The 24,142-nt window shown below is 40.1% G+C and overlaps 2 protein-coding genes across 2 annotated transcripts in view; both read left to right on the top strand.

The window, feature by feature from the left end:
- Nucleotides 1-251: 251 nt before the first annotated feature.
- On the top strand, nucleotides 252-17,538 carry cpa6 (carboxypeptidase A6). The gene is made up of 11 exons (XM_030767545.1): nucleotides 252-361; nucleotides 5,866-5,941; nucleotides 10,262-10,386; nucleotides 11,512-11,626; nucleotides 12,939-13,040; nucleotides 13,132-13,236; nucleotides 14,405-14,515; nucleotides 14,656-14,746; nucleotides 16,621-16,823; nucleotides 17,060-17,144; nucleotides 17,348-17,538. Exons 1-11 carry the CDS (start codon nucleotides 252-254, stop codon nucleotides 17,536-17,538), a joined length of 1,314 nt encoding a protein of 437 aa, XP_030623405.1.
- Nucleotides 17,539-19,979: 2,441 nt separating this feature from the next.
- Nucleotides 19,980-24,142, top strand: part of arfgef1 (ADP-ribosylation factor guanine nucleotide-exchange factor 1 (brefeldin A-inhibited)) — a 40,243-nt gene continuing 36,080 nt past the window's right edge. The window contains exon 1 of the mRNA XM_030768928.1: nucleotides 19,980-20,174. Within this exon, the coding sequence (XP_030624788.1) occupies nucleotides 20,051-20,174 (124 nt within the window). The 5' untranslated portion in view covers nucleotides 19,980-20,050. The remainder of the gene's footprint in view (nucleotides 20,175-24,142) is intronic.

The following is a 24,142-nucleotide window of genomic DNA, read 5'->3' as shown; positions in this document are numbered from 1 at the left end:
AGGGGATTCTTTTACCTACTCTTCTGACAGTCACGTGACGGCGACTCTTCGCATCTTAAAAGACGGGGTACTTCAGAATTCACACTTCACCGACTCTTACACCTCTACCTCAATCATATGCGAGCTGCGGCAGGACGCGGCAATAAGTACTCGAGCACTTCTGGAGTTTTGAAACTTGTCAGCAGATTCTGATCACTGTTCCAGCGTTCAGCTTTGATTATTGCAGACTATCAGTCTTTTCATAAGCAAATATGAGCGTCAGTAACGCAGTTCACGCCGCAGTGTTACTGGGTTGTGTTATGATTTGCAGTACGGTGCTATGTCCCGTCGGTGCCTACCTCTACAACAATCGCTATGCAGGGTAAGTGATGTCTCTCATTCATTCATGCGTGTGTTAAGAAGTGGTTGAAGTTGAGTCTACAGAGCACTCATTCATACCATGGCTGGGGAGTATGCGAGTGAAGAAACGTGTAGGTATGAGCGGTATTTTTAGCAGTGAAATCAGTCCTGTCGCTGCACAGCATATCAAGACAAGAGATAATCTCGTCTCTTCTCCCTGTCAGCACCGGATTTACTTTACAAAGCCTCTCTGTAGGACCAAGAGGTTTTTTTTGTTTCTCTCCCGCTTTACATGAATGTTTTGGTAAGGACATAAGTAACTTGGTTTTAACATGTATAGATGTCCTGGACCCTTTTTATGATGTATGTTAGCGGGAGCAAGCTTTCCTCTTTGCTGAAGAAGCAGCTTTTAATGACTGTTTTTATACTGGGAAATATTGGTCTCATTGTAAAGATAAGAAAGCTCATTATCTGAGCATGACATATATAATGGGACTGGACAACTGAATCATAATTAATGCCAGTAAGGTATCTAGTTTTAATTTTGACCCAGCTTAATACAGTACTGCATGTTCTCAGCATCCACCCTCCCATCCCTGAAACACAGAAGAGACATATACATTGTTGTTTCTTCCACAACTTAAAACTCTCACCGACTGACATACAGTCTGGTATGGTCTTCCCAAGTAAGGGAACGTGTTTATCTGTAAAGTGGCCTGTACCATGTGTGTTTGGAGATTTTGGATTGTTGAACATCCCAAAACACAGAACTGTTTCATGGAAAACCCCTTTAATTCTGGCCCTGCTCCATACACAGGCTAAAGAGGTGGAGGGTAATGGAGCAGAAGGGGTTTGGTACAACTCTTTGAGAGCCATAGAGGGACTAAAGCCCATTTTAAAGCTTAAATTCTCCACCCAAACCCCAAGTGCTTTATGGTCTATGCTGTGAAAGTTGAGATTATGGCAGGACAATAAAATACTGGTATTTTACTGGCACTGGTATTTTATTCCAACCAGGAACATTGGTATCGCTTTTATTTTGTAATTTCGGCATTTCGTTCAAAATTACTTACGATAAATTGTAATTAAATTGTAAAGTTTCACATGAGAAAAAATTGACAGGTTCTGGAACAGAAGTAGTGTGTTATTTTTACAACATAATTACTGGTTATTGATTAGAACGTACTGATTTAATACTCCAGATAGCTTTGCAGCTAGTAACATTACCGAGAGAAATGTTATTATTAACAACTGAATGGGGGGGGGGGCAAGGTCTTCAGAAACACCAAAAACATTTCTTTGTTAGCTGTCAGAGAATGTTTGAAAGGCTTAGTGTTGTTGAGTAGTGTGTGTGTGTGTGTGTGTGTGTGTGTGTTGGGGGTTCGGGGACTGACAGCTTAAGAACAGAGTGAGAGTCAGCCAGCAGAAACACAGCTTTGAAGACACACTATAAAAAAAGGAGCTCTATTCTTACTGATAAAGGCTCTGGTCTAGTGGGAACTGTGTGCTACATCAGTCTGCTCAATGATCATATTGTGCTTTCTGTAGCGATACCTTTTTTTTTATATAACAGCAGTCACTTTTTGTCATGTTAGGATGTTGGAATAGAAGTGCAGAACTAGGAAAGTTGACACCCAATATGCAAGACCCAGTTGCAATGTCTTCAACTGTATGAAATGACAGTTTAATCATTTCTCAGTTTAGACAAAAAGGAAACAGATCAATAAGCCAAGTCAGTTCCCTGAAACTCAGTCACATTAAACCCCATGCATTGGAAATGAAGTTGGAATTTTGCAAATGATGACAGTTTTACACAAGTTCCACACAATATAACAGAATTCTACCAAAGCACCTCTCATTTCTTCTGATCGAGAAAGGATTGGTTGTCTGGATCTAATCAGTTGTCTGAATTTTCCAGCTCACCAAACCAAATCAGTGCCATTCATGACTTTGTGTCCTATGTAAGAGGGGTTGAGCTTTTGATCACTGGAGCGCTTTCATCGTGGAGGTCATCTGGAGGGACACGTTGTTTGAAAGACGTCGGATTCACAGCATTTTTCCTCCCTCGGTTTTGTGTTCCTTAAAGCCTGTGACATTCTGGAGAAGAGCAGACCTTTAGCCATCTCTCCCTCCTTAGATCACTGAGGTGTACATGATACCCTTTCTTCTCCTTGTTTCCCCCAGAGAGTGCTCCTACTTTTGTTAGAGGCACTGCCTGATTTCCTGTGTCAAAACATGAAAGAGCACCAGGGTAAAGCAGGAGTGAAAGGAAGAGAAGCCATTATGGCTCTAATCCTCCTTGTAAATGGCAGTGAGGTGTTAATGTCCAATAAGGATGTGAAGTAGTAAGACAGCTGAGAGAAACTGGAGAAATATAGATGGCGTTTGAAGAGTCTGTGAATTTTTATTGATAAAATTGAGTTAAATCAATTAGTGTGGTATTTTAGAGGGGAAAATGTTAATGAGCTTGGTTCTGTTGAAAGTGCTGTTGAAAGACCATACTTTCAGGATAGAGTATCTCATGTGGAATATACCACTTTAATTTATAATGCTTTTCCTTGCATCTAAGATACTGAGCTGCTCAAGTGCAAAGTTCCTGTGTGTGTGTGTGTGTGTGTGTGTGAGAGAGAGAGAGAGGGAGAGGGATAGAGAAAGAGAGAGGGGGAGAGAGAGAGAGAGAGAGAGAGAGAGAGGGATAGAGAAAGAGAAAGGGAGAGAGAGAGAGAGAGAGAGAGAGAGAGGGAGAGAGAGAGACAGAATGAGGAGTGTTGTAAACACCAGTGCTCCACAGGGTAAGCCATTGTCCCTTCCTTCCATTCCTGTGATGGGTGCCTAGCATGGGGTAATAAATTGCCACAATCAGAGCCTCGTCAAGTGTGTGTGTGTGTGTGAGTGTGAAATATAGTGTGAGTGTGACCCGGAGTAACCAAGAGGCACAGCTTCACTCCTAACACACACAGGCTGAATGCCAAGCTTTGTCCTGAGTGTGTGTATGAGGGATTCAGTCATCAGCTGGCACCAACAAAACCTAGACACACTTGGGACAGTGCTCAGTAAACAAAACCCACTGACAATGATTCGTATGTATTTGTGTTGTCCATCTCTTTAAAAACAGATTGTATTTTAAGAGTTGGCTCTCAACATCTACGCTTGGTGTATTGGAGGAAATAACTTGGAGAAAAATTTGCGAACTATTTGTAGAAATAAAGTACTAACCAACCATACATAAGTCTATAATGAGTGTTATTTCTGCTTTTAATTACAGTCTTTAATTTAGGCCCACAGTCTTCAATTACATCTCAGTTCTAGAGAATGTATCTGCTACATAAACAGGCAGACAAAATGTTATTAGAACACTTATTGGATTACATCAATAAAGAAATTACTACAGGGTGGAGCAGTAATAAAACATTTGACCCTGTTATAATTACCAAACAACTGGCATTCTGTATAAAAAAAATATTAAGTAAAAATAATGTTTATTAAGTAAAAATAAAGCACTGTTCATGTTCAAAAGTACACATTTATCATTTTGTTGTGCTGATCATTGTATTTATAAATAGTGAGTACTTCCAATAATGAGTAAGTACATTTCTGAAAAAGTTTGTTGAGGTTACATGTAGTAAATAAACTGCAGTTTTATGTACCCATACACAAGCACAAAGAAAGAAAGGAAGAAAGAAAGAAAGAAAGAAAGAAAGAAAGAAAGAGAAATATGGTAATTCATGATGTCATCCCTGTTCTGCCATGTGACAACTTTTGCTGTTGCCATTACTAATGAGGCATAATTTTCCATGATGGGAATTCCCTCCCTGGTTCATTTAACTCAGATAGCCAGAGGTAGGTTGACGACTGGCAAGACTAAAGATGATGACACGTGCCTTTGTAAAAAAATAATCTTTATCCATTTTCCCTGCCACGTCTTTTTTTTCTTTGGGACTACACCTGTCTTGCGTCTGCAGCATCGTACGACACATCTAAGGGATTACCGTGTTTGGATGGCGTGACAGTGCACGTTATGACGATAAGGAATTCTCGATTACATTTATTTCACTCTGTTAAAGTCATGTAATTTATCTTAATTAAGTTTGCGTGTTAAAATGTTCTTGTATTTTGCATACAGTTTGTACTGAGAGGATTTTGAGGATTTCTTGTTGAAATTCAGATTGCTTTGCATAACTATGCTGGCTGTCAAAGCTCTAATTTTTAGGACTATGAAAGTGTTTTAAACATGTTTCAAGATTAAAAAGTAATTCTTCTTTTGTGGTCTGTGTTGATGCGGAAACCTCCCACAAAAAGGAGTCCAATGTCTTATCCTAAAATATTTGGAATAATTATGTATCATCTGCTTCTCAACCAAAACAAGGTTTGCTTAAACCTTTGACAGATCTTTAGAAATTAAAAACTTAAATAAAGTGGCCCAAAATCCTGCCTAACCTCAGTCCTTTAATCTTGTGGTCTGAAAGAAGAGAAGTTTCTGTGCAGATATTGGATTACTTGACACGATGATGGGATGCCACACCCTAGGCAAAGAGGAAGAATTCTAACCTCGCACACAATGCCACACACGTCAGTGCAGTGCAATAGAGACACTGAGAATCTGAGGTGGGGTGGGGGGGGGAAACATCTCCGCTCATGTCATCAGCACTCTAAAAATAGTTGGTGATGCAGACGGGGTCATTGTTGGTGGTTGTTCAGCCATTTCTCAGGTGGCAGATCTTTTTGTGGGAAGATCCTTTTGGTGTTCCCCTGCCCATCTGAGCTGTTTTTCCATTACACCATTGCCTACCATTAATCCCCAATAATGGGGCTGGCTATGCACCATGAATACTTATACCAAATTTTTTTTTTTTTTTTTTACTCTCCCTAGATGTTATGTGATCTACTAAAGAGGCGCTAGGAGGGGTTTGACCTTGAGAAAGGTGAAAGCAGTTACTGTGAACTGTGCATTGCCTACAGAACACAGTGACCTGTTTTTGTGTGTGTTAGTGTAGTCCACATGTCATTTATATTTTAGCACTTCTCAGACAGACACCGGAAATGTGTGTGTGTGTGTGTGTGTGTGGTTCGGGGGGGTGTCCTTGTAAAAAATCTTTTAAAGCCGGACTGTCTGAACTGAAAACCTCACCCAGTTACCACAAAGGCAGGGCATGTTGATGTTCTTTAGATCATTGGCTGTAAAAGTTTTTTTTTTTCTATAAAGAATGTACCAACATGCTTTGATCATTCAAACAGTCTTTGTGTTTCAAGCGTGTGGTTTGTTAGACAGCGCAAGCCATCATCATATTTAATTGTAGAACTAGTAATCTAAACCCATATATAAACACAATGCAGTTAAGCATTGTATAATCTATGGAATGTATGATTTTCTCAACGGACCACATACTGTGTATGTAACACAAATAAGCTTAAAGTGATTTAACATGACAATATCGCGTTATGTTATCAGCTTCAATGTCCTATTAATGTACAGTAAGAGTTATTATGTATGCTTTTTTTTTTAACAGAATTCATAATGTATTGCAGAGATCAAGTCTTGAGAATAACACCCAGGAATGAGGAAGAGGTTCAAGTGCTCAGGCGACTGTTTCAAAACATGAGCGTAAGTCATCACTCTCCAATATTCCTAATCACATTCAAAACACATGAATACAAACTTTCTAACGGCATAGGGCTGGGCAGTGTTTTCACAGACTTTACAGGGATTCAGATCCTCGGCCTTAAGAACACGTGTCAAATTCCCATCACGTCTCCTGATCCGAGTCCATATTGGACCCTTGACAAGCAGTCACAAGGCAGGTGATGCGTAACTTCAGAGCTCCTACAGAGTGACTGAGACTCTGGACAGTGGATGCTCAAGTTGCTGTCAACTGTCCACCCCCTACGCTGCACTTGAAATACGTCTCAAAACGGAGTAGCCGTCGCCCGTTAGAATGAGTGAGGAGTGAGTGCACTCGTGCCCCTCACCGGGCGTGGCAGTTTGAGTTTGAGACCTTAGCGGCAAAGAGTTCCTCGTCTCGGTTTTACATGCCGCTACTCACAGGCAAAACTCCTCTGACATTACAGTTCTGTCAGTGTCAGAGTTGTTGATGAGCAATGTTTACTATGAATAAGTACAGTCCTTCACTTCAGCAGGCATGAAAAAAAACAAAAACAAAAACAAAAGGCTGTGCTCTTTTGACAGCGCACTCAGAGGCAAATTTATATTGGAAACGTCATGTAATGACAGGGATACAGAATGAGTGGTCTGCAGGGACAGATGGATGAGAAGTCTGTTAAAGTCACGGTGAAAGGTCTCATCTGCAGCTCAAGGACATTCGCATTCGGGGGGATAATTACAAAGCACAACAACAGAAAACAGAGAGAGCTGACTCACTGTTTTTTTTTGCCTCTGAATATAGATATATACTAGATTAAAGCTTGAACAAAAGAAGGGGGACGGCGTAATGTTTGGGATGTCACTGATTTGCGAATGTCAATAGGTTAGTTGTCCAGTTAGAACGTAGCATTAGTAATGTAATATGTACAGAACCTTGTTGAATCGACTCTTTGAGTCAGGCCCGGATTAGGCTGTTTACCTTATCGCCTGGAGGCGACGCAGGGAGTCTCTGCTGAAGGTCTGAAGTGGGCTGACTGGGTTGAGGGACATCTCCAGGGTCATACATGACTGTTTGCACAGCTGCTCCTGTCCCTGTGCATTTACTTAGGCACGATGCCCCCGGGGTTTGAGTAACACGGCTTTCCCTCGAGCTGGTACGGGTCACCCAGATATTTCGGCTGTGTTTTCACAGACATTTACCTCACCCATAAGATGGAGCGCTTTATTGTACACACAGTGTTTGCCAAAGTTGTCCACGTCCAGTGTTCGCTAAAAGGGCTTGACCCTAAGCTCAAGTTAAAACAAGAAACTAAACAAACATGTGAGGTTACATACATACACACATATGTAAAACTGGACAGTTCTCGTGCCAGGTGTGCACAAGAGCTTCGGTATGAAGAGAAAACATAATTAAATGAAGTATTTTCCATTCTCAAGAATCCCTGGGATCTAGAAAAAAAATTCAATTCGACATTTTGCTAATTCAGCATTAGCCGAAAATGGATTGGAAATCAGGTAAAAAAAAAGAAAAAAAGTAATTATTCACAGGCCTTGTTCAGCTATCTGATATTCAAAATCTGTCACACCGCATTTGATATCCATAATCATGAAAATAAGCTTCAGAATGATCCAAAGCTATTTGGAATAAACTCTAGAAACGTTTCCCAAACAAAAAGAAGGGTAAAATAGTAGGTTTAACTCAAAGCTGTTTGCTGAAACTGCACATGCAAGAGAATGAATATAAAGTAGGAGAGTTGTTTGTTAGCTCAAGTCAAACGCTGATATGGCTTGTGAGGTGAGTGCCAGGTAATTTGAAATTCAACTATATTATTTGTCATTTGTGTAGACTGAGAAGAGCTGGGCAAATTGGTGCCATGGCTTCGCTACAAAAGCTTTTTTTTTTTTTTTACCTCATTATGAAGGGGCTCAGTGCATGTCTCAACTTGAATATGACCCTCTGCAAACTATTAAACCAATTTACACATTAATAAGCAAGTGTGCCAGCCAGCAGGGTTTTCCCTTTATTGAAACGAGATCCAGCTGTAGCTGTATGTGAAGCCAAATCCTTCCAAACTAACACTGATGTATGCATGTGCACGCACACACACACACATGCACACACACACACACTCATGCACCCATGCACACACACACACACACACACAAGAGCCACCACTTACCACACCCAGATAATGATCCATGTGTCAGATCATTTTATTTGACTAATGTCTTGGCCCTTAGTTTGTGTCAATATTCCTAAATGAACAGAGGCAGAATCTTTTTAATGTTTTCTGTAAGTGAGATGGAATCTAGTCTGCGATAAATACCAAAGCTCACACATGTAAACACTGATACAGCAGGTTGCAGGATTTCCTTCCCTGAATCTTTTTTTATTATAAAATCAACATCTTGCTTTGCCGGCAGACACGACATCTCCTACAGTCTTGAAGGTGTAAAAACAGATTCCAAACACTGGGGTCGGTCGCAATATCCGCAAACATTCCACGTCAAAAATCCGCGTTCGACAAGTTTTTACATTCACGTTTACAAGCTACGAAATGACCTTACTGGTTGTCGGAGATGGCGAGAGTGTCTGGCTGTGTTGGACCACTGCCACTGTGAGCTGGGACTGGGACTGGGAGTGAATGAGTGTCTGTGTTGGGGCCTGTTAAATTGAGTTCGCAGAGTCCTGGAGACAGCACCAAGCCACACATTCAGCCCAAGCCCTGCCAGCTACACACTCTTCCCCCCTCAGAGTTTACAAACACGCTATACAATTACTGTCACACTCTCAGACTGCTCCATGGACTGAACAAAATAAAAGTTTGCCTTTAGGGAGCCAAATGGATTAACTCTGGTGAAGATAAAATTACATTTTCTTTTTATACATTTGTAGGCACAGTCACTGATGTGTGATAGCATGGTAGTGAAGGAACATTTTATTCTAGAGCATTTTAATTTACTTGTTGTTTTAAATAAGTGACATAATGAATTTGCATACTGATATGCATTTCAGTTTATATGGATAAATAGCACAGTTTATTGTAGCACATCTCTGTACTACCGTAAGATTTCACAACAGTCATGAATAAGAGACTTTATAAACTGAGGAGCTCATTAAACTTCCCATTAATTGATTGAAATCTGGCATTACATATAGTTTTCAAAGTGAAAGAACATTCTCGATCTTTAGAATCGCTAATCTGCATAATACATGGATAATCTGGTACACTTAAATACCATGCCTGCTTGGTCACAGTAATGTCACAGCCCTCTGAGAAAGGAGGGTTATAACCATCGTCTCAGTGTAAGAAACTAATTATCTCAATAGCCTGAATAATGCAGATTTATGTGCTCAGCATAAGTGTTTGCTTGAACTATTTAATTTCTGTTTATAACAGCTAAAACACCCCAGTGAAAACGGAAAGACCAGCGCTGGTGACTGGTGCAAGAGGGTATTGTTGCTGTGGGTTTGGTTTTTTTTTTATTTTGAGCATTCTTTTCTAGCTGACTGGGCTTGTTATTTCACCCAAAACCAACAGCGTCATTTCTTGGCAGGCGTTTAAAAGGAATCTTGTGTTGGAGACCTGAGTTTGAACACTGGGGTGGATGATGTGGGATTCTGCAGGGGTTGTGCATGTGTTGTAAATCGACGGTGGTTTTGCAGGTCATTAACGCTGTCTCCACACTCACCAGACTCCCGAAGGCTGGCAGCGCTTTCACTGACAGCTTGGCACATACTCAAAATCCGGAAAATATCGATCTAGTCCCAAGGTGTCATTTCGGTCCCATCCAGTCAAAACTTCAACAGCAAACCAACAAGGCACGGAATCTAAATGCTTTTGTTTGATTTGCGCTCTGGCACCAATACAAACTGAAGCTGGGTTTTCACGGGGTCTGGGCAGACAGCCTGATAGTTAAGAGACAGAAGCAGTTATCACTTGTAGTTAAAAAAAAGAAAAAGCTGATGCGGCAGTGCTCCATCCTGGAGCTTTTACAGGGGAAAAATGCTTTGTCATTCAAGTTAAGTCTCTTTCAAAGTGCGGCCAGACAGGAACTGGAAGCTAACTGGCTCAATCAGTTAGCGTTCCATCTCTCTTATGAATCTGTTTTCGTTACTGACTGAGAGTTCATTTCGCCAACGTGAACGTCACACTTCTCGAATAGATTGAATATGCAGGTCGGACAACACTCAAACACACAGGTTTATCCTCAGGTGACCCTCCAATAGCTAACCGCTAAATCTACTTATTTTTCTCGCTGGCCTTTGTCAGTGGTGACGACGCTCTTACAGGGGCAGGTCTCTTGTGTTGTTTGTTACAGGTGGATCTTTGGCAGCCCAACAGCGCGTCTTTGATCCACGAGGGCAGAGCAGTGGATGTGCACACGGGGCAGAATGGGACAGCAGGACTAAAGGCTCGTCTTCGACAGGAACACATCCAGCACTCGTAAGTGCGGCCTCGACGACTCCTCCACTCTCTCATTATCACCATTCCCGTAAGAACGGACGAGGAGCAGCGACATCTGTTTCTTAACTAGAGCAAAGTAACCACAGATTACCACAGATCCGATTTTCATGTGTGAGACGTCACGCTCTCCCCTCTGCTTAAAGCTGCCTTTCATCTTCCATTGCCACCACTCATCTAGATCCAGCAAATGATGAGAGTTATCATGGGCACCACAGTGTCAGTGCCAGCCATTGTCATGTTGGTCCTCAGGGAAATTTTTTTCCATGCACTGTGAATCCTTTGATTTGGATGTCCATTCAATGTGGACATCCAAGCAATCCTGGTATGTTCTTATATTTTACCGCATCTGGAGGGGTAGAGCTGTGATGAGAGTGTATGAGTATCAAGGGTAAAGTTAACAAATAAAAACTGAGAAATAGACATTTGGATCTTAATGTTTTTTTTTAAATTGCCATCTCAAACTTGAATCAAAGTGAATGTGTTTTTTGGGGGGGGTTTGGGGGATTTTTGGAGTTTCCTGTGAAAACAAATTTAATCACTTTAGTTATCTTTACGACAGTACCTTTGCCAAATTGTTTCTGATGTGCCTGAGAATGAAAAACATTTCGAAAGATTGTATCACAGTACAATCTGAAAAGATTGTGGGATTTCTTTTGAAAAATATCATAAAAGCACATCAAAAATATCAGATGCCTATTTCTCATATTCACTTAGTTCTTTTTGCATCTCATGGACACTAAAAACAGAGCAAAAATACAGGTTTTAGGCATCACATATTGAATAACCCAAACACTTAGCAAGGTTACATGAACCAGGATGGTTTGACTCAAATATGTTTTTTGTTGTTGTTGTTTCTGTTTGTGTGTTTTTTTAAGTGCCTCAATATCTTCTCCTGTTCGCTGTTATATAAACCATACAGACTTTAATGTCCTTTGGAGAATGGATTATGTACATTGGAAGAGGCACCTACCTTATGATTGAATATGATCAAAAAACTGGTTGGTTGTTAGTCTGTTTACCCATGTTACAGGGTTGCATTAACTGACTAAACAGAGTGAAGGAGTATATATCTAACATCCATTCATCACTTTGTGTCCTCTTCAGGGTTCTTATCTCCAATCTACAAGAGGAAATTGAGAAACAGACAGGATATCGGTCCTCACGGAAACGACGGTCCGAATTCCAGTATGATTACGAGGTGTACCATTCCATGGAAGAGGTAGGAGTAATAACTAACCTTACCTTGAACTGAGCTGTGTATTCTGGAGTTCAGTCTGCAAAGACATAGCGACATGATGTAATTACATACGGATATCTTTTTATAAGAAGATGTAAAAACAAATGTAACGTTATTCAGAGTTTTCAGGGCACCACTTTAAATCCTGTTCACACAGGCACTGAAGCTAAATCAAACATCTCTGAAGCACTTTGCCATTTAAAAGCAATTTTGTATGGATGTTTGCTATGCTTACTCATACAAAGGCTTAGGCCTAGGACACAAAACGCACGGCTGAGAGAGAGAGAGAGAGAGAGAGAGAGAGAGAGAGAGAGGACACACAGAGGGCATTTGACGGCGTCAGTCAAGCAAGAACACAAGCATGGAATATCACTCACAGCTAAGATTTCCTTCATAAAAAAAAAAAAAAAAGAAAACCCACTCCTTCACCACGCTGCAGTGGCACGCCTAAGACAGCACCTTGGGGCTGTTTATTTTCCCATGGTAACAAAGTCTTTGACTTGTGCATTTGTATTCAGTCTACTGAATCATGAATCTATCAAGAGCCAAAGCCCATATGCATTCCACAGTCAGCGTATAGGGCTCAAGGAGCAGCACTTGGCCAACCAGTCATTACCACCCGCTCCTTCATACAAAGAGACAGAGAGGCAGCTTTAAAATAGGGGCTCTAGAACACAACTCAAACACTCTGTGATTTACTCTGATGATTTGTTGATGAGTGAGTGAACTTCTCAGATAAAAAAAAAAAAAAAAAACACCAGAAGAATAACATTCAATTTTATACCTCCTCTGGCCCCCGCCGTCTTGACAGTGGGACTGATAAGGGATTTTCTCTGAAAGCAACAGTGAATCATTTCGAGTTGGCAGCTATTATTACAAACAGTCTCGAGACCTTATGAAAATGAAGTCGCCGTCAAACCAAATGGATTTTTCAAAATGCAGCCATTTGAGGCATATATCAGGAGAATGTCTGAGGAGTTTAAACAGTGATTGCTTAGCCAGGCCTTTATACGGTATGTTATATAAACTGTGTGCATGGCACATATTCTTGTATGGGAGTAATCTGGCCGGTGTGAAGACAAATGGGAGTCGTTTTGTCATGCAAATGATAATGGAGTTCCAATGAACTTGGCACAATGAAAAGTATGTTTGAATTCTGCGTGGACCGCAGTACATCTGGAATTTTCTGTCAAGCTGCAAAGCATAAAATGGAATGTAATGTGTCTGACATTGTACAGAATATACTGTACATGAGTGTCTGAGACTTAGCTGCGTATATTTGTGTATTTTACAGATCCAGAGTTGGATGTTTGAAATGAATAGGACACACCCACACATGCTGGACATGTTCTCCATTGGGCGGTCGTATGAGGGTCGACCTCTTTACGTGCTTCAGGTACGAGAGAAGAGGGCTGAAAGCTGAGACTTTCGGTTTTATTTATTAAGTACTTTCTCACACAAAACTCCCCTGTTTCACCTCTTGTCAGTTAGGAAAGAGAACACGGACATACAAGAAAGCAGTATGGATTGACTGTGGAGTTCATGCGCGAGAATGGATCGGCCCAGCCTTCTGCCAGTGGTTTGTCAAAGAAGTGTGTATTATAATCTTCCTTCACGTTTCAGTAATGTCACTGATCACTTCAGGCAGGGACAAAGATATTATGTTGTCTTCTTATTGTAGATCACTTAGACATCAGCCGGGGAATCCGCAAACTTTTCCCACATTTACTCATAAATACATCAGAATTAGTTGATCGTGGCCCGGACGAGAATAATACAGCATAAGAAATTACAGATGGAGGAAAGTAATGAGCCCATTTCACTGTCTTTCTCAGTGACTAGCAGCTTCAAAGTTCCTACCCATTAGGCTGCGAGTAAATCATAACAAACAGTTGTAGTGGTGAAAAAACATTACACATGATGAAGTCTAGTAATGTGGGATTCATTTAAATGACAGTATCTGAGTGCCAGCGTCGTTGAGACAGATCATTTACGACTTGTTTGCGGAGATATTGTTCTGAGGAAAATGAAGACAGAGGAGGCTGTTTTGGTAATCGGGCTGTGGGTGAAAACCTTGTTGATGGATGACTGACTCAGTACCTCAAACACACCACTGTGTGGCAGACCGCTGACACTTTTCAAAGGTGGATTAACCTTGATTTGATCCAGATTATAAGTCTGCTTTGTCCTCTAGTCAAATCCCATTTCTCCAATCCTATTCTTCACTGCTACACACGTTAAGCTGCCATGTATGACATTTTTTTTTTCAAGAGGAGTGTGAGATGTTTTCCATATAAAAGTCTTTTTTGGTGTGTAAATTGCTTTGCTTTGCTGTTTGGGAGACATCAGCCAAATGTGTATGTATACGTACATGGGAATCACCAGGGGTTTAGTTTTTAATGGAAAGAAATGGACTTTGTTAACAACTTGAATTTGAATTTGCCTCCAAACAGAGCTATCTGGCATAAAGTTTGAGCCGTGAACCTGTGAGGGTAGAGGTTGTTTAGTGGAGGTCTTAAGCAATGCATTAATGAGCTCAGATTTATTGAGAGAACAAAAGGGCTTATGGATGTTACAGCAACTGAAGTGAGTTCCTGATTCACCCATGAGAATCAATTCAACAACCTGTCCTCATTAATATCTTTACGCTGCTACGACTTTACACAAAGCATATTTTTACGACATATATGCCAGGAAACTTCGAATATTTCTTTTCTCATCTTTCTCCTGTTTGTGTAATACTATTCATTCTCACTCCAGGCACTGAACTCCTATCGTCATGATTCCAGTATGAGACGACTGATCAATCAATTAACTTTCTATGTGATGCCCGTGTTCAACGTGGACGGCTATCATTACAGCTGGAAAGTGGTAACTGTCTGTTTTGTCCTTTCCCGTTTATCTTTTTGACCGGATCAGTAGCTCGTTGTTCCAGGTTGTAAAGTGACATTCCGGTAATTTATTAAGAGAATGAAATGTTTATGTACTTTTCACCGTTTTCCCAACTTCAGGACCGCTTTTGGAGGAAAACACGCTCCAAAAATGCCAAGTACCATTGTCGTGGTGTAGATGCCAACCGGAATTGGAAAGTGAAGTGGTGTGGTGAGTTGAAATGACATTTAGCAGTGGTCTTTCTTCTTGCGCACCAACTTTTAACTGAGGACATAGACATCTATCTGCTGTATCTATATGCAGAGTTTTCTCAGTAACCAGCCTTGATGGTGAACAAAAAGAATAAAAAAAAAATGGGCAAACAAAATCAAATATTCATGGTAAACATTGTGTAGGGCAGTTCAGTCTCTTACCTAAGAAAACAGATCTGCAGACTTTCTATGTCTGTGTGTGTGTGCGTCTGTGTGTGTGTTTATATATGTATCTCCTAGTTTTACTGTAGCCTTGAGGACCAGGTGTCCTCGTTAGTGTCGGAATATCTGGCAAAACCTGATCGAGTGAGCAGTGAGTGTATTTTACTGCTCCTCACGATTTGAAAACCTTGGCTGAGCAAGGTTCACATTTTAATTGTTAAAACAAACAGTACCAAAATATTTCTTGATTGTGGTTAGGGTTAGGTCTATCAATATTTAGTTCCAAAAAAATAGATGTCAATGTGTTTGTGGATGTCTGTGTCTTTTCTTGCATATGTGCGAAAGTGTGTGTGTGTGTGTGTGTCTTCTGGCTTTTTCCTCTCCCTGCTGCTTGGAGATAAGTCTCCTGGTGCTCTGCCTGCTTAATTAGTGTAAGCTGTGGATTAAATGTTTGTGCGATGATGACTCTCTCCTTTTGATGTGATTTTGGAAGAGAGGAAACAGGGGGCTGGATGTCTGCATTACTGTCTGCTAAGTCGTCACTCCGGGAATCAGATGGTTTTCATAACTGCGATCCAAAAAACCCCAAATGATCGTACTTATATTTATGGACCAAAAGAGGATAAACATGCAACAGCCATTATCCTCACTGGATGATGTGAAATACAGACACCAGCTGAGTCATTGTCTCATAGAAAATCCGCTACCATGGTTTTCCAGTTTTCTCTGAGATGGGACACTGACAGGTGTCTTGAGTTTAGTGGTCTCAGTGCCTTCTTACAGTGAAACGTGTGGCCTTATGACGATTCAGATTGGCTCTTTGGAAGACTTGAAGGATTGTTTTTGTAAAAACCCATGTGCTGTTACAATATAGAGCTTGTGTACAGAGAGCATTGATAACGCCCATGGAAAATGTATTGTAGCCTGTTAACATCAGTCCTCTTTGCTACCAGAAGGCTATTATATGGTCGTCAGATGAAGAGCTAGTCAGTGTCTTTGTTTTGTTTTTTTTGTTTTTTGGTCTGTTTGGTTGTTTTGTTTTGGGGGGTTTTTTAAACACCGCAGTAAGTATTTCAGTTTATGCTATTTCAGCTGCTGGCAGAAATAATTTGTTGTTCAAGATTTTATCTCTTTCTGTTTTCCTAATATCCTGAAACAGCTTTGCAGATCTGAACAGAGAATAACCACAAACCAAAATAAAAAAGTGTGTGTGTGTGTGTGTGTCTGTGTGTGTGTATAAATTGTCTTATAAATGTGTTGCAATTAATGTAGGATATAGGTTTTTTTTTCACACTGTTTGGGCCCATTCCCCATGGATTTGCATGTACAAATATTCATTAACTTCACTTTTGTATTTACTCTCATGAGGATACAATTTAAAACCTTTCTCAGCATGAAAGTGCTACAAAATTTTACATCCTACTTGGCACATCCATTTCTTACACACTAAAGGACACAGGAACACATTACCGACGTTAAAACAACAACAACAACAACTAGTTTAAAAAAAAAAAAAAAAAAACGATTAAGTGACATCAAAAAAGAAAATAATACAAGTAAGTCTGCAAAACAATCTCTAACCCAAAGCCCAGAGAGCAGATACAAGGGAAACTTTCAAACTTTGTAGACGACGAAGCTTTAACTGATTTGTTGTTTTTCTCTCTGTCTCAGAGGAGGGGGCTTCTTCCCATCCGTGTGATGATACATACTGTGGACCCTACCCTGAGTCTGAGCCAGAGGTGAAGGCTGTCGCTAAGTTCCTACGCAAACACAAGAGACGCGTTAAGGCCTATATATCAATCCACGCCTATGCCCAGATGCTCCTTTATCCGTATTCCTACAAATATGCCACTATCCCCAACTTTAACTGTGTGGTGAGTGCTATGTGTTCCATGTTCTCTGTTCAAAAATATTTGTACTGGAATCATTTCTTCATTTAAAAGTGCATGTAAAATGTGTAAGGTGTGTGTGTGTGGCAGGCTTGCAAAGCACCGGTCTGTGTTGCTCAGTTATTCATAATGTCAGCTTATCTCTGGTTAAAAACAATTCAGTGTTTGCTTGTTTTTACTGTTACATGACAGCCAGGTACTTTTTGCCAAATCCTTTACAGGAAACAGCTGCCCAGAACGCCGTATCTGCACTTTATTCAGCGTATGGAGTGAGATACAGATATGGACCTGCCTCCACAACTCTTTGTAAGTTTAACATTTTACGAGAGAAGGACAGTTTGTCTGTTTCACTCTTATCAACCAACTGTTCAATGGGAGTCAACATCGGACTCATCACCCCCGCATGACCTCAGCTCGGAAGTTATCGAAAATTGCTGAAATTTTTGACCTTATACTCATTTTCATCCCAGAAGCGCAGCTGTGATATAACAACGTTGTTTTTGTTACAGATGTGAGCTCTGGAAGCTCTATTGACTGGGCCTATAAGACTGGGATTCCTTATGCTTTTGCCTTTGAGCTGCGTGACACGGGCTACTTTGGTTTCCTGCTGCCTGAGACTTTGATTAATCCCACCTGCACGGAGACCATGAGGGCAGTGAGAGCCATCGCCTCTGGCCTGCTGAAAAAGTGCAGGGACTGAGGTCCTCTGAATCATCAACTCAGATCAGCGCTATCCCTCATGGATATTCACACACTTATCTTTGTAAACACGTATTTTTATGGCTTTTTTTTTTTTTTTTTTGTAGAGAGATGACAACAGTTTTTGAGATGACGAACTCTGAATGCATTTTGTATAGGGCTGTAAATCTGCAAAACAAAAACATAACTTATACATACTTTAAACTCATGCTCTGATCGACAGTTGTGCTTTTTGGCTTCTGAGTCTCAAAGCCAGGTACGTGTCACATGACAAAGCCAAGCACTTGGACTGACCTTGAGATAATATGTCAACAAAAAAATTATACATGGCTGATAAGGGGAAGAAATACAAAGCACTTCATTGAATTTCTGCTCTGGATAATTTTGCAAAGTCACAAAAAAAAGCAAAAAACAAAATACAAAATATGTAAATAATGTATTTTTATTTGTTTTTGATGATTATTTATAGGCTTTATGGTTATATGGACATTTTAATGAGATTCAGTGACAGAGCTGTCTATTAAGGGAAAATGTTTACATTTAATAAATATGTTAAGTATGACATAAGCTATAATAACATGACAATTCCATACTGATAAGGGCTTTTATCTGTGTCTTATAGGCTGTGGCAAGGTTTTTTTGTTACTTATTTAGTCAAACTATTTATTTTAATTCACAACATTTTCACTGCCGTTGGAGCAGTGAAACTGTTCAGTTTTGTCATTTCAGTTGCCAACTTCTTCTATGTTTGCGTCTTATATTTTCATTTTTATCATTCTAACATTAAAAATAGATTTGTAAAAATTTGTTGGATTTGTGAGAAATTTAATCAAAGCTAAACTCCTATTCAGTCCTGTTCAGAGAAGACTGAACTCTATGACACCATTAAATACAGCACTTGATAAACTGTCATGATATGAGAGCCCGATACAATGGAGCCGCACAATCCGAAACCAAGATCTCTTTTATAATGAAAGCTCATTTTCCTGTTTTCAACTGCAAGAGAATTGTAGCCATTAGAAATGAAAGATCAGGCCAGTTCCTTTGAAATAAAGATCCATTTCTAATATTCATTTTTAACGACGTGTCGACATTTGGTCCCTTGGGTCTTCACAAAGAACCCTAACTGTCCACTGGTGTCTTTTTTATCATTGTGAAGAATGCAATTTATTGATAACAGGCTCCTCTTTATAAAATCCATCCATCACAACCCAAATTCCCCTTTTCTAGTCACCTTTGTGAATCCTGTTATCAAAGATTTAGATGGTAGTTTTCAACCAAGAGAGTTACGGGAACTTTATTCGTCCGTATCTGTCTTAATGTTTTCCATTTGCTCCTCTCTATTATCATTTAGATTTCATTTATAGGAAGGGAGAACAATATCGGTGAGGCAGAGTTTAAATTTGCGCTGAATAAGTTAGTAGTAATTTATTTATTATTTTTGTACTCGCTTACCCACTTTGTAATTGCATCTAATTTCAGGGAACCACAAAAATGCCATGAGATGCAGTGTTTTTTATCTGAGAGCAGTGAAATGTTTTTGGCTTTGAACAATAATCGGCATCTTTCTTTCATGTTCTCTTTCCATCAACATGTGCAAAGTGGTCGCAGTAGGCAATTTCTGTTTATGCAAGTCAACCAAATTGCACACCTACTCAAGTCCACGATCTAAAATGCAACTGTGCTCATCCTCCTTTGATGACAAATATCTGTGCTTCAAGTTAGGGACTGCTGACACATTTGGGACACCACTGCATACACTGCTTACACTGTAATAACTGCACACGTGTATAGAAATATTAATATGTTAGTAACCTAAAAGGATGTGTTAAGATTTTAATTATTACTCATTCAAAAGCAAACCTCTGCTCACGCTATGACCTCAGATTAAATGTGCTTTTAAATATTAGAGGTAAATTATCAATAGCACAAAGTAGCAATTTATGTAAAGTAAATAAGCTTTCACAATCATTTATAGGGACCATTTTATCTCCCGTGTCTGCCCTACAAAATCTCTGGTTATGCAATGGATATAATATCCAAAAATAATCAAATCTATTAACACGGCAGATTAATATAAGGTTACTAATATTATTAATCATGCTATTAAGTTATAGGCTGTGTCATAATGTACCTCAATATATGTTACACTGAGAATTTAATGTCATTATAGTTATTTAAAAGAAAATATTGATCTAATGATTAATTTATAGAAAATTCCTCCGCCTCTCTCTCTCTCTCTCTCTCTCTCTCGCTCTCTCTCTCTCTCTCCTCTCAACCTCTGCTGGACTCACCCTGCCTCATTGCGGCCGTTTTAACGTGCGTGACGTCGTTTCCTTCCAACATGGCGCAGGCAGGTTGCTAATGGAAAACTGAGGGATTTACCCCACCTTCAGGGTTTATTTATGTTTGTCTGTTTAAGCAACGGTTCTACCGGATTTTAAAGGAATTTCTGTATTTGAAGCGAATTCCGCCTTTGGGACAGGTACTCCCCGCCCCAGTTACAGCACGTCATGTATGAAGGCAAAAAGACGAAAAACATGTTTTTAACCCGAGCTTTGGAAAAGATCTTAGCCGACAAGGAGGTTAAAAAGGCTCATCACTCTCAATTGCGCAAAGCCTGTGAGGTCGCATTAGGTAAGTTTAATTCTAAAACTCGCAATTTGAAGACTGTCATAGATTTGCAGACGTCATGCATCTGCTGCTAATTGTACCGGTAAGGTACTGGGGTTGCTAGATTGTTGCAACAATTCAGTGCTAGCTTTCATGTAGCTTGGATTTACATTGCGGAAGTTATTATTAATTAGGCTAAACGTCAACCATCAGATCAGAACTATCCATGAGATTCGGTTAAAGATGAACATGTTGAGCTTATGCATGTGTCGAAGGGTTATTGTTTTGCAATTCTGAGAAACAGGGTAAAGAAATGACAGATGAACAGGGGTGGTTGCCCTGTCTGACAAGAGCTTGCTAGCCACCTTGTTATGTGGGCTATTTAATCGCACACCATAGGTTTGAAACAGTATCCTACTGCCATTAATACATCTAATACAAGCGGATATCTCTTTGCATCCCGAATGATGCACTGCTCTCGGCAAATAATGGTAACCATTTGTTAAAATCGTCTGTACTACAGTTGACATGGCTGTCATGAATATGTTATGCACATCATTGCTGTCCAGACTTTTTTTCTGTGTGGATGGTTCTTGGTTTTGTTGCTTTCTGTCCCACTGTCCGAGGAAAAAAAACAATGACTTCGCTTAATGGTGAAATGTAGCTGGCAAATGTGCTGCTCTGCTTGGCCGTTAGGGAGTGGTGAGGGGGAAATAAGAGACGGATCTTGCAGAAGACGGCTAGCTCTGGTTCATTATCTTAAATGCTGGATTATCAAGACAGATAGGCTTGTCATATACACTAATGTTAAGGGAGAGCGGCTTTACATTCATTGCAGTTACGCATTAGTTGTGTAGGCCATGCTGACACCCGATCTCATGTTCTCCGATGTAGTTTACGTGGTAAGGAGGAAGTGCATGTGCTCTCTACAGGTAGTACTCTGCTTCCTTGTTAGATTTAACTGTATATGGCACACGTAACCTGGTCTTAACCTTGGTAGTTATCTCGCAACCTCCTGACAACCTCTTGGTGACAGTAACCACCCACGTTCAAACATCCACCTGGATTTTTACCACACCTGTTCACTATGGACAACCCCCCCATTTTGATTTATGTCAGACAAATGCTTTGAAATAATAATTGAAAATGATAGCTACAGCCAAATTTCTCACAGATGTGGTATGACATTTAAAATATATTAGTCTACATGTTGCAGTTGACTTTCAGTCAATTACAGAACAGGTAATCAATGTCAGAAAAGTTCAGATAGCTAATCAAATTCATTAAATCATAGGAGACATTTCACTAGCTAAAAGAAAGGCTTTCTGAAGGTGCCATTATATACATTTATTCAGAGGGATACATAGACTGGTTAGATCAGTTAGTCAGATTCAGCATTGACAAAACTCTGGAATGACGAATGTGGTTTATTAACTATTCCATGACGCAATTTCTTTGTAGTAACTACCTTGCCCTTTGTCCTTTGAGCAAAATATCTGACTGCCAGCAAAACAAGGATGCCACAGAGAAAGTGAGAGAACTGAGAGATGCTTTACGTTCTTCATTTGTGTATCAGATCACAGACTGACTTTCACACTGAATAAAATTCAAAGCTATGCACATATAAACTGCTGCTCAGTTACAGTGGTGGTCATGAATCAGTGTTCACTTCAATATGAGGAGTTAAGATATAAACAGATGTTTACCCAGATGTTTAAAAAAAATAAATGTATTTTTAAGCTGCACAATAAACATTGAGAACCCTCAGTTTGGCTTTGTAACATTTAGCTTAATCCGTTTTCTCTCGGAGAGATTTATGATCTCCTTAGCATTTGACTTTGAAGATAACTGCTTTACTTATTAGCTTGGTGACTGCCTAATTATCGACCTTTTCAATTCAACAAATTGAAGTAATTCGGCAATCGATTGATCATGGAAAGGTAGCAGACATTCTCAGGTTAACGAGGACCACCGTGTTGTTGGAATAGCCTTGGCCCTGTTGTGCAGGCAGAGGCCAGAGACTGTGCTGATGGTACGTTTCGGTTTTTTGACAGAGATTTCTAGTGAACTTCAGAGACCCAGTCTTTTAATCACAGACTCGTTGCTCATCTGCATCACAGGAGGTGGTAACAGCTTCTGCCAGGGCTGCAGACCAATATCACTTTACATTTTTCTCATTCCACACACTGCTGCTCCTTTAGTTCACATCAGCCTGCGAAGGGGCCAGGGAGCCTGTATCCTCCACGCCGAACCAAACTTTGGAATTTTTACACAGCACACAAAGCCCCGCACTGTAGGTTGCGACAGCAGTGACTAAGCAGGTTCTAGAGTAATGGTTTACTGAGGGGTTTATAAAGTGTAAAATGTTTGAAAACCTTTCTCTCCTTCTTTTTTTTTTTTTCTTTTTTCTTTCTTTCTTTTTTTTTTTTTTTTGCGAATTAAAGAATGTTGCCTTGTGAACATGGAGATCTAATAAAGTATAGCTCAAGGTATTCTTTCTCCTTGCTTTGTGACCTTTCGAAGTCAAAGCTTAAACATGTATACTTGAGAAAACAAGAGAGTGCATTGTTTCTCTCATCTGCACAGAGCTCACAGTCTCCAGAGTCACATGTAACAAATCTTTCAAATGTCCTTAAGTCTGGTTTACCGAAGCATTATAAGCTGGTCAGAAATTACACTCAGTTTATTAGCAATTAAATGTTTAAATTGTGTTGCCAGAAAAAAAAAAAATCCAAACAGCCACAGCGTTCCTAACACTGTTCATGTCTTTTATGGATCCAGTCAGGTAAGACCATGTGAATAGGGAACAGGATCAGATGGGTTTGGTAAGGTGAACTGGAACGGAAACACAAGCTCTCATTCCTCATGTACAATAAAGCACTTGCAAAACAAGGAGGACCAGTTTTCTGCTTTAATTTTCAGGAAACCGGGTAAGCCTATATTTGAACGGACATCATTAATGGCCTTCGCTAAACAGACGTGTAAAGAAACCTCTCATCGTCATAAACCACTTCTTCTGTATGTCGTTCTAGAAAAGTTTAGTGATTATTAAACCCTCTTAAAAGCAGTGAGACAATGAGAGAGTGAGTCTGAAGCTACAGCAACCCTTTCTGACAAACAAGCTAATGTTTAGCATACAATTACAGAGGAAGAGGAAGGACCTCTTGTCCTGTTAATCTGGACAGGAGAGAGAAGCTGTGGATTGGTCTGTGCTCATACAGCCTTTATGAAAACGCTTTGTCTTAGGACAGTTAAAACAAAACGACATACAGCTTCATATGGACATTATTCAGTCGAGTCGCACAAGTGGATAACATTACAGATGGACATGTCTGTCCTGTTGTCCATCTCAGTCGCTAGACCGTAGGCGTAAGTGTTTTTTTCAACCAACAATACTGCCCCTCAGATTTAGGAACAAACTGTAGTATCCCTCTGTGTTGCATGTCTGGAAAGTGTATCTGATTGTATTGAATAAGACTCATTCTGATAGACAGATCTGGCCTAGAGCAGACAGATTTGGCTTCCAAATGAAGTATGAGGTAATGGACAGGCTGAAGAAAGTTGGGGGTAAAGAGAGCAGATGAGGCAGAGGTTAAGTTTAAGGTGGAACATAAGTTCAGTCTTTATACGAGACTGTATTAAATCACGGCTGGTAATAACAGTCCCTCTGACAGAATCATTACAGTATACGTGCATCAGATGACACAAACTCCGCCGAAACCGAGAGGAACCAGGAGCCACGGTTACCCACATCTATTATTTAGAGATGGAAGCGATCACCTTCTCTGTTTTCCTTCCACCTGCGGGAACTTGTTCCATTCATCATACAAAAAAAGAAAAGAAAAAAAAAAGTTTGGCCTGATATCTCAACAGGGGAAGAATTAGGCCTAGCTACAGCATGCCATGATGTAGACATGCACACACACACACAAAAAAAACCCCTCTAACAGTCACGGTGTGTTTGACTAATGCCTTGTGAGACACGTGGATCA

This window comes from Chanos chanos, chromosome 3, assembly GCF_902362185.1.
Source record: "Chanos chanos chromosome 3, fChaCha1.1, whole genome shotgun sequence".
NCBI classification, from domain to species: Eukaryota; Metazoa; Chordata; class Actinopteri; order Gonorynchiformes; family Chanidae; genus Chanos; species Chanos chanos.
This window is presented reverse-complemented; position numbering and strand designations above follow the sequence as displayed.

Excerpts from the sequence above, each read along its gene's own strand:
- cpa6 (XM_030767545.1), top strand. The coding sequence starts at position 252 with ATGAGCGTCAGTAACGCAGTTCACGCCGCAGTGTTACTGGGTTGTGTT. Across the intron at positions 5,942-10,261 it reads GACTGTTTCAAAACATGAGC|GTGGATCTTTGGCAGCCCAA; the intron begins GTAAGTCATCAC and ends TGTTTGTTACAG. Across the intron at positions 11,627-12,938 it reads TGTACCATTCCATGGAAGAG|ATCCAGAGTTGGATGTTTGA; the intron begins GTAGGAGTAATA and ends TGTATTTTACAG.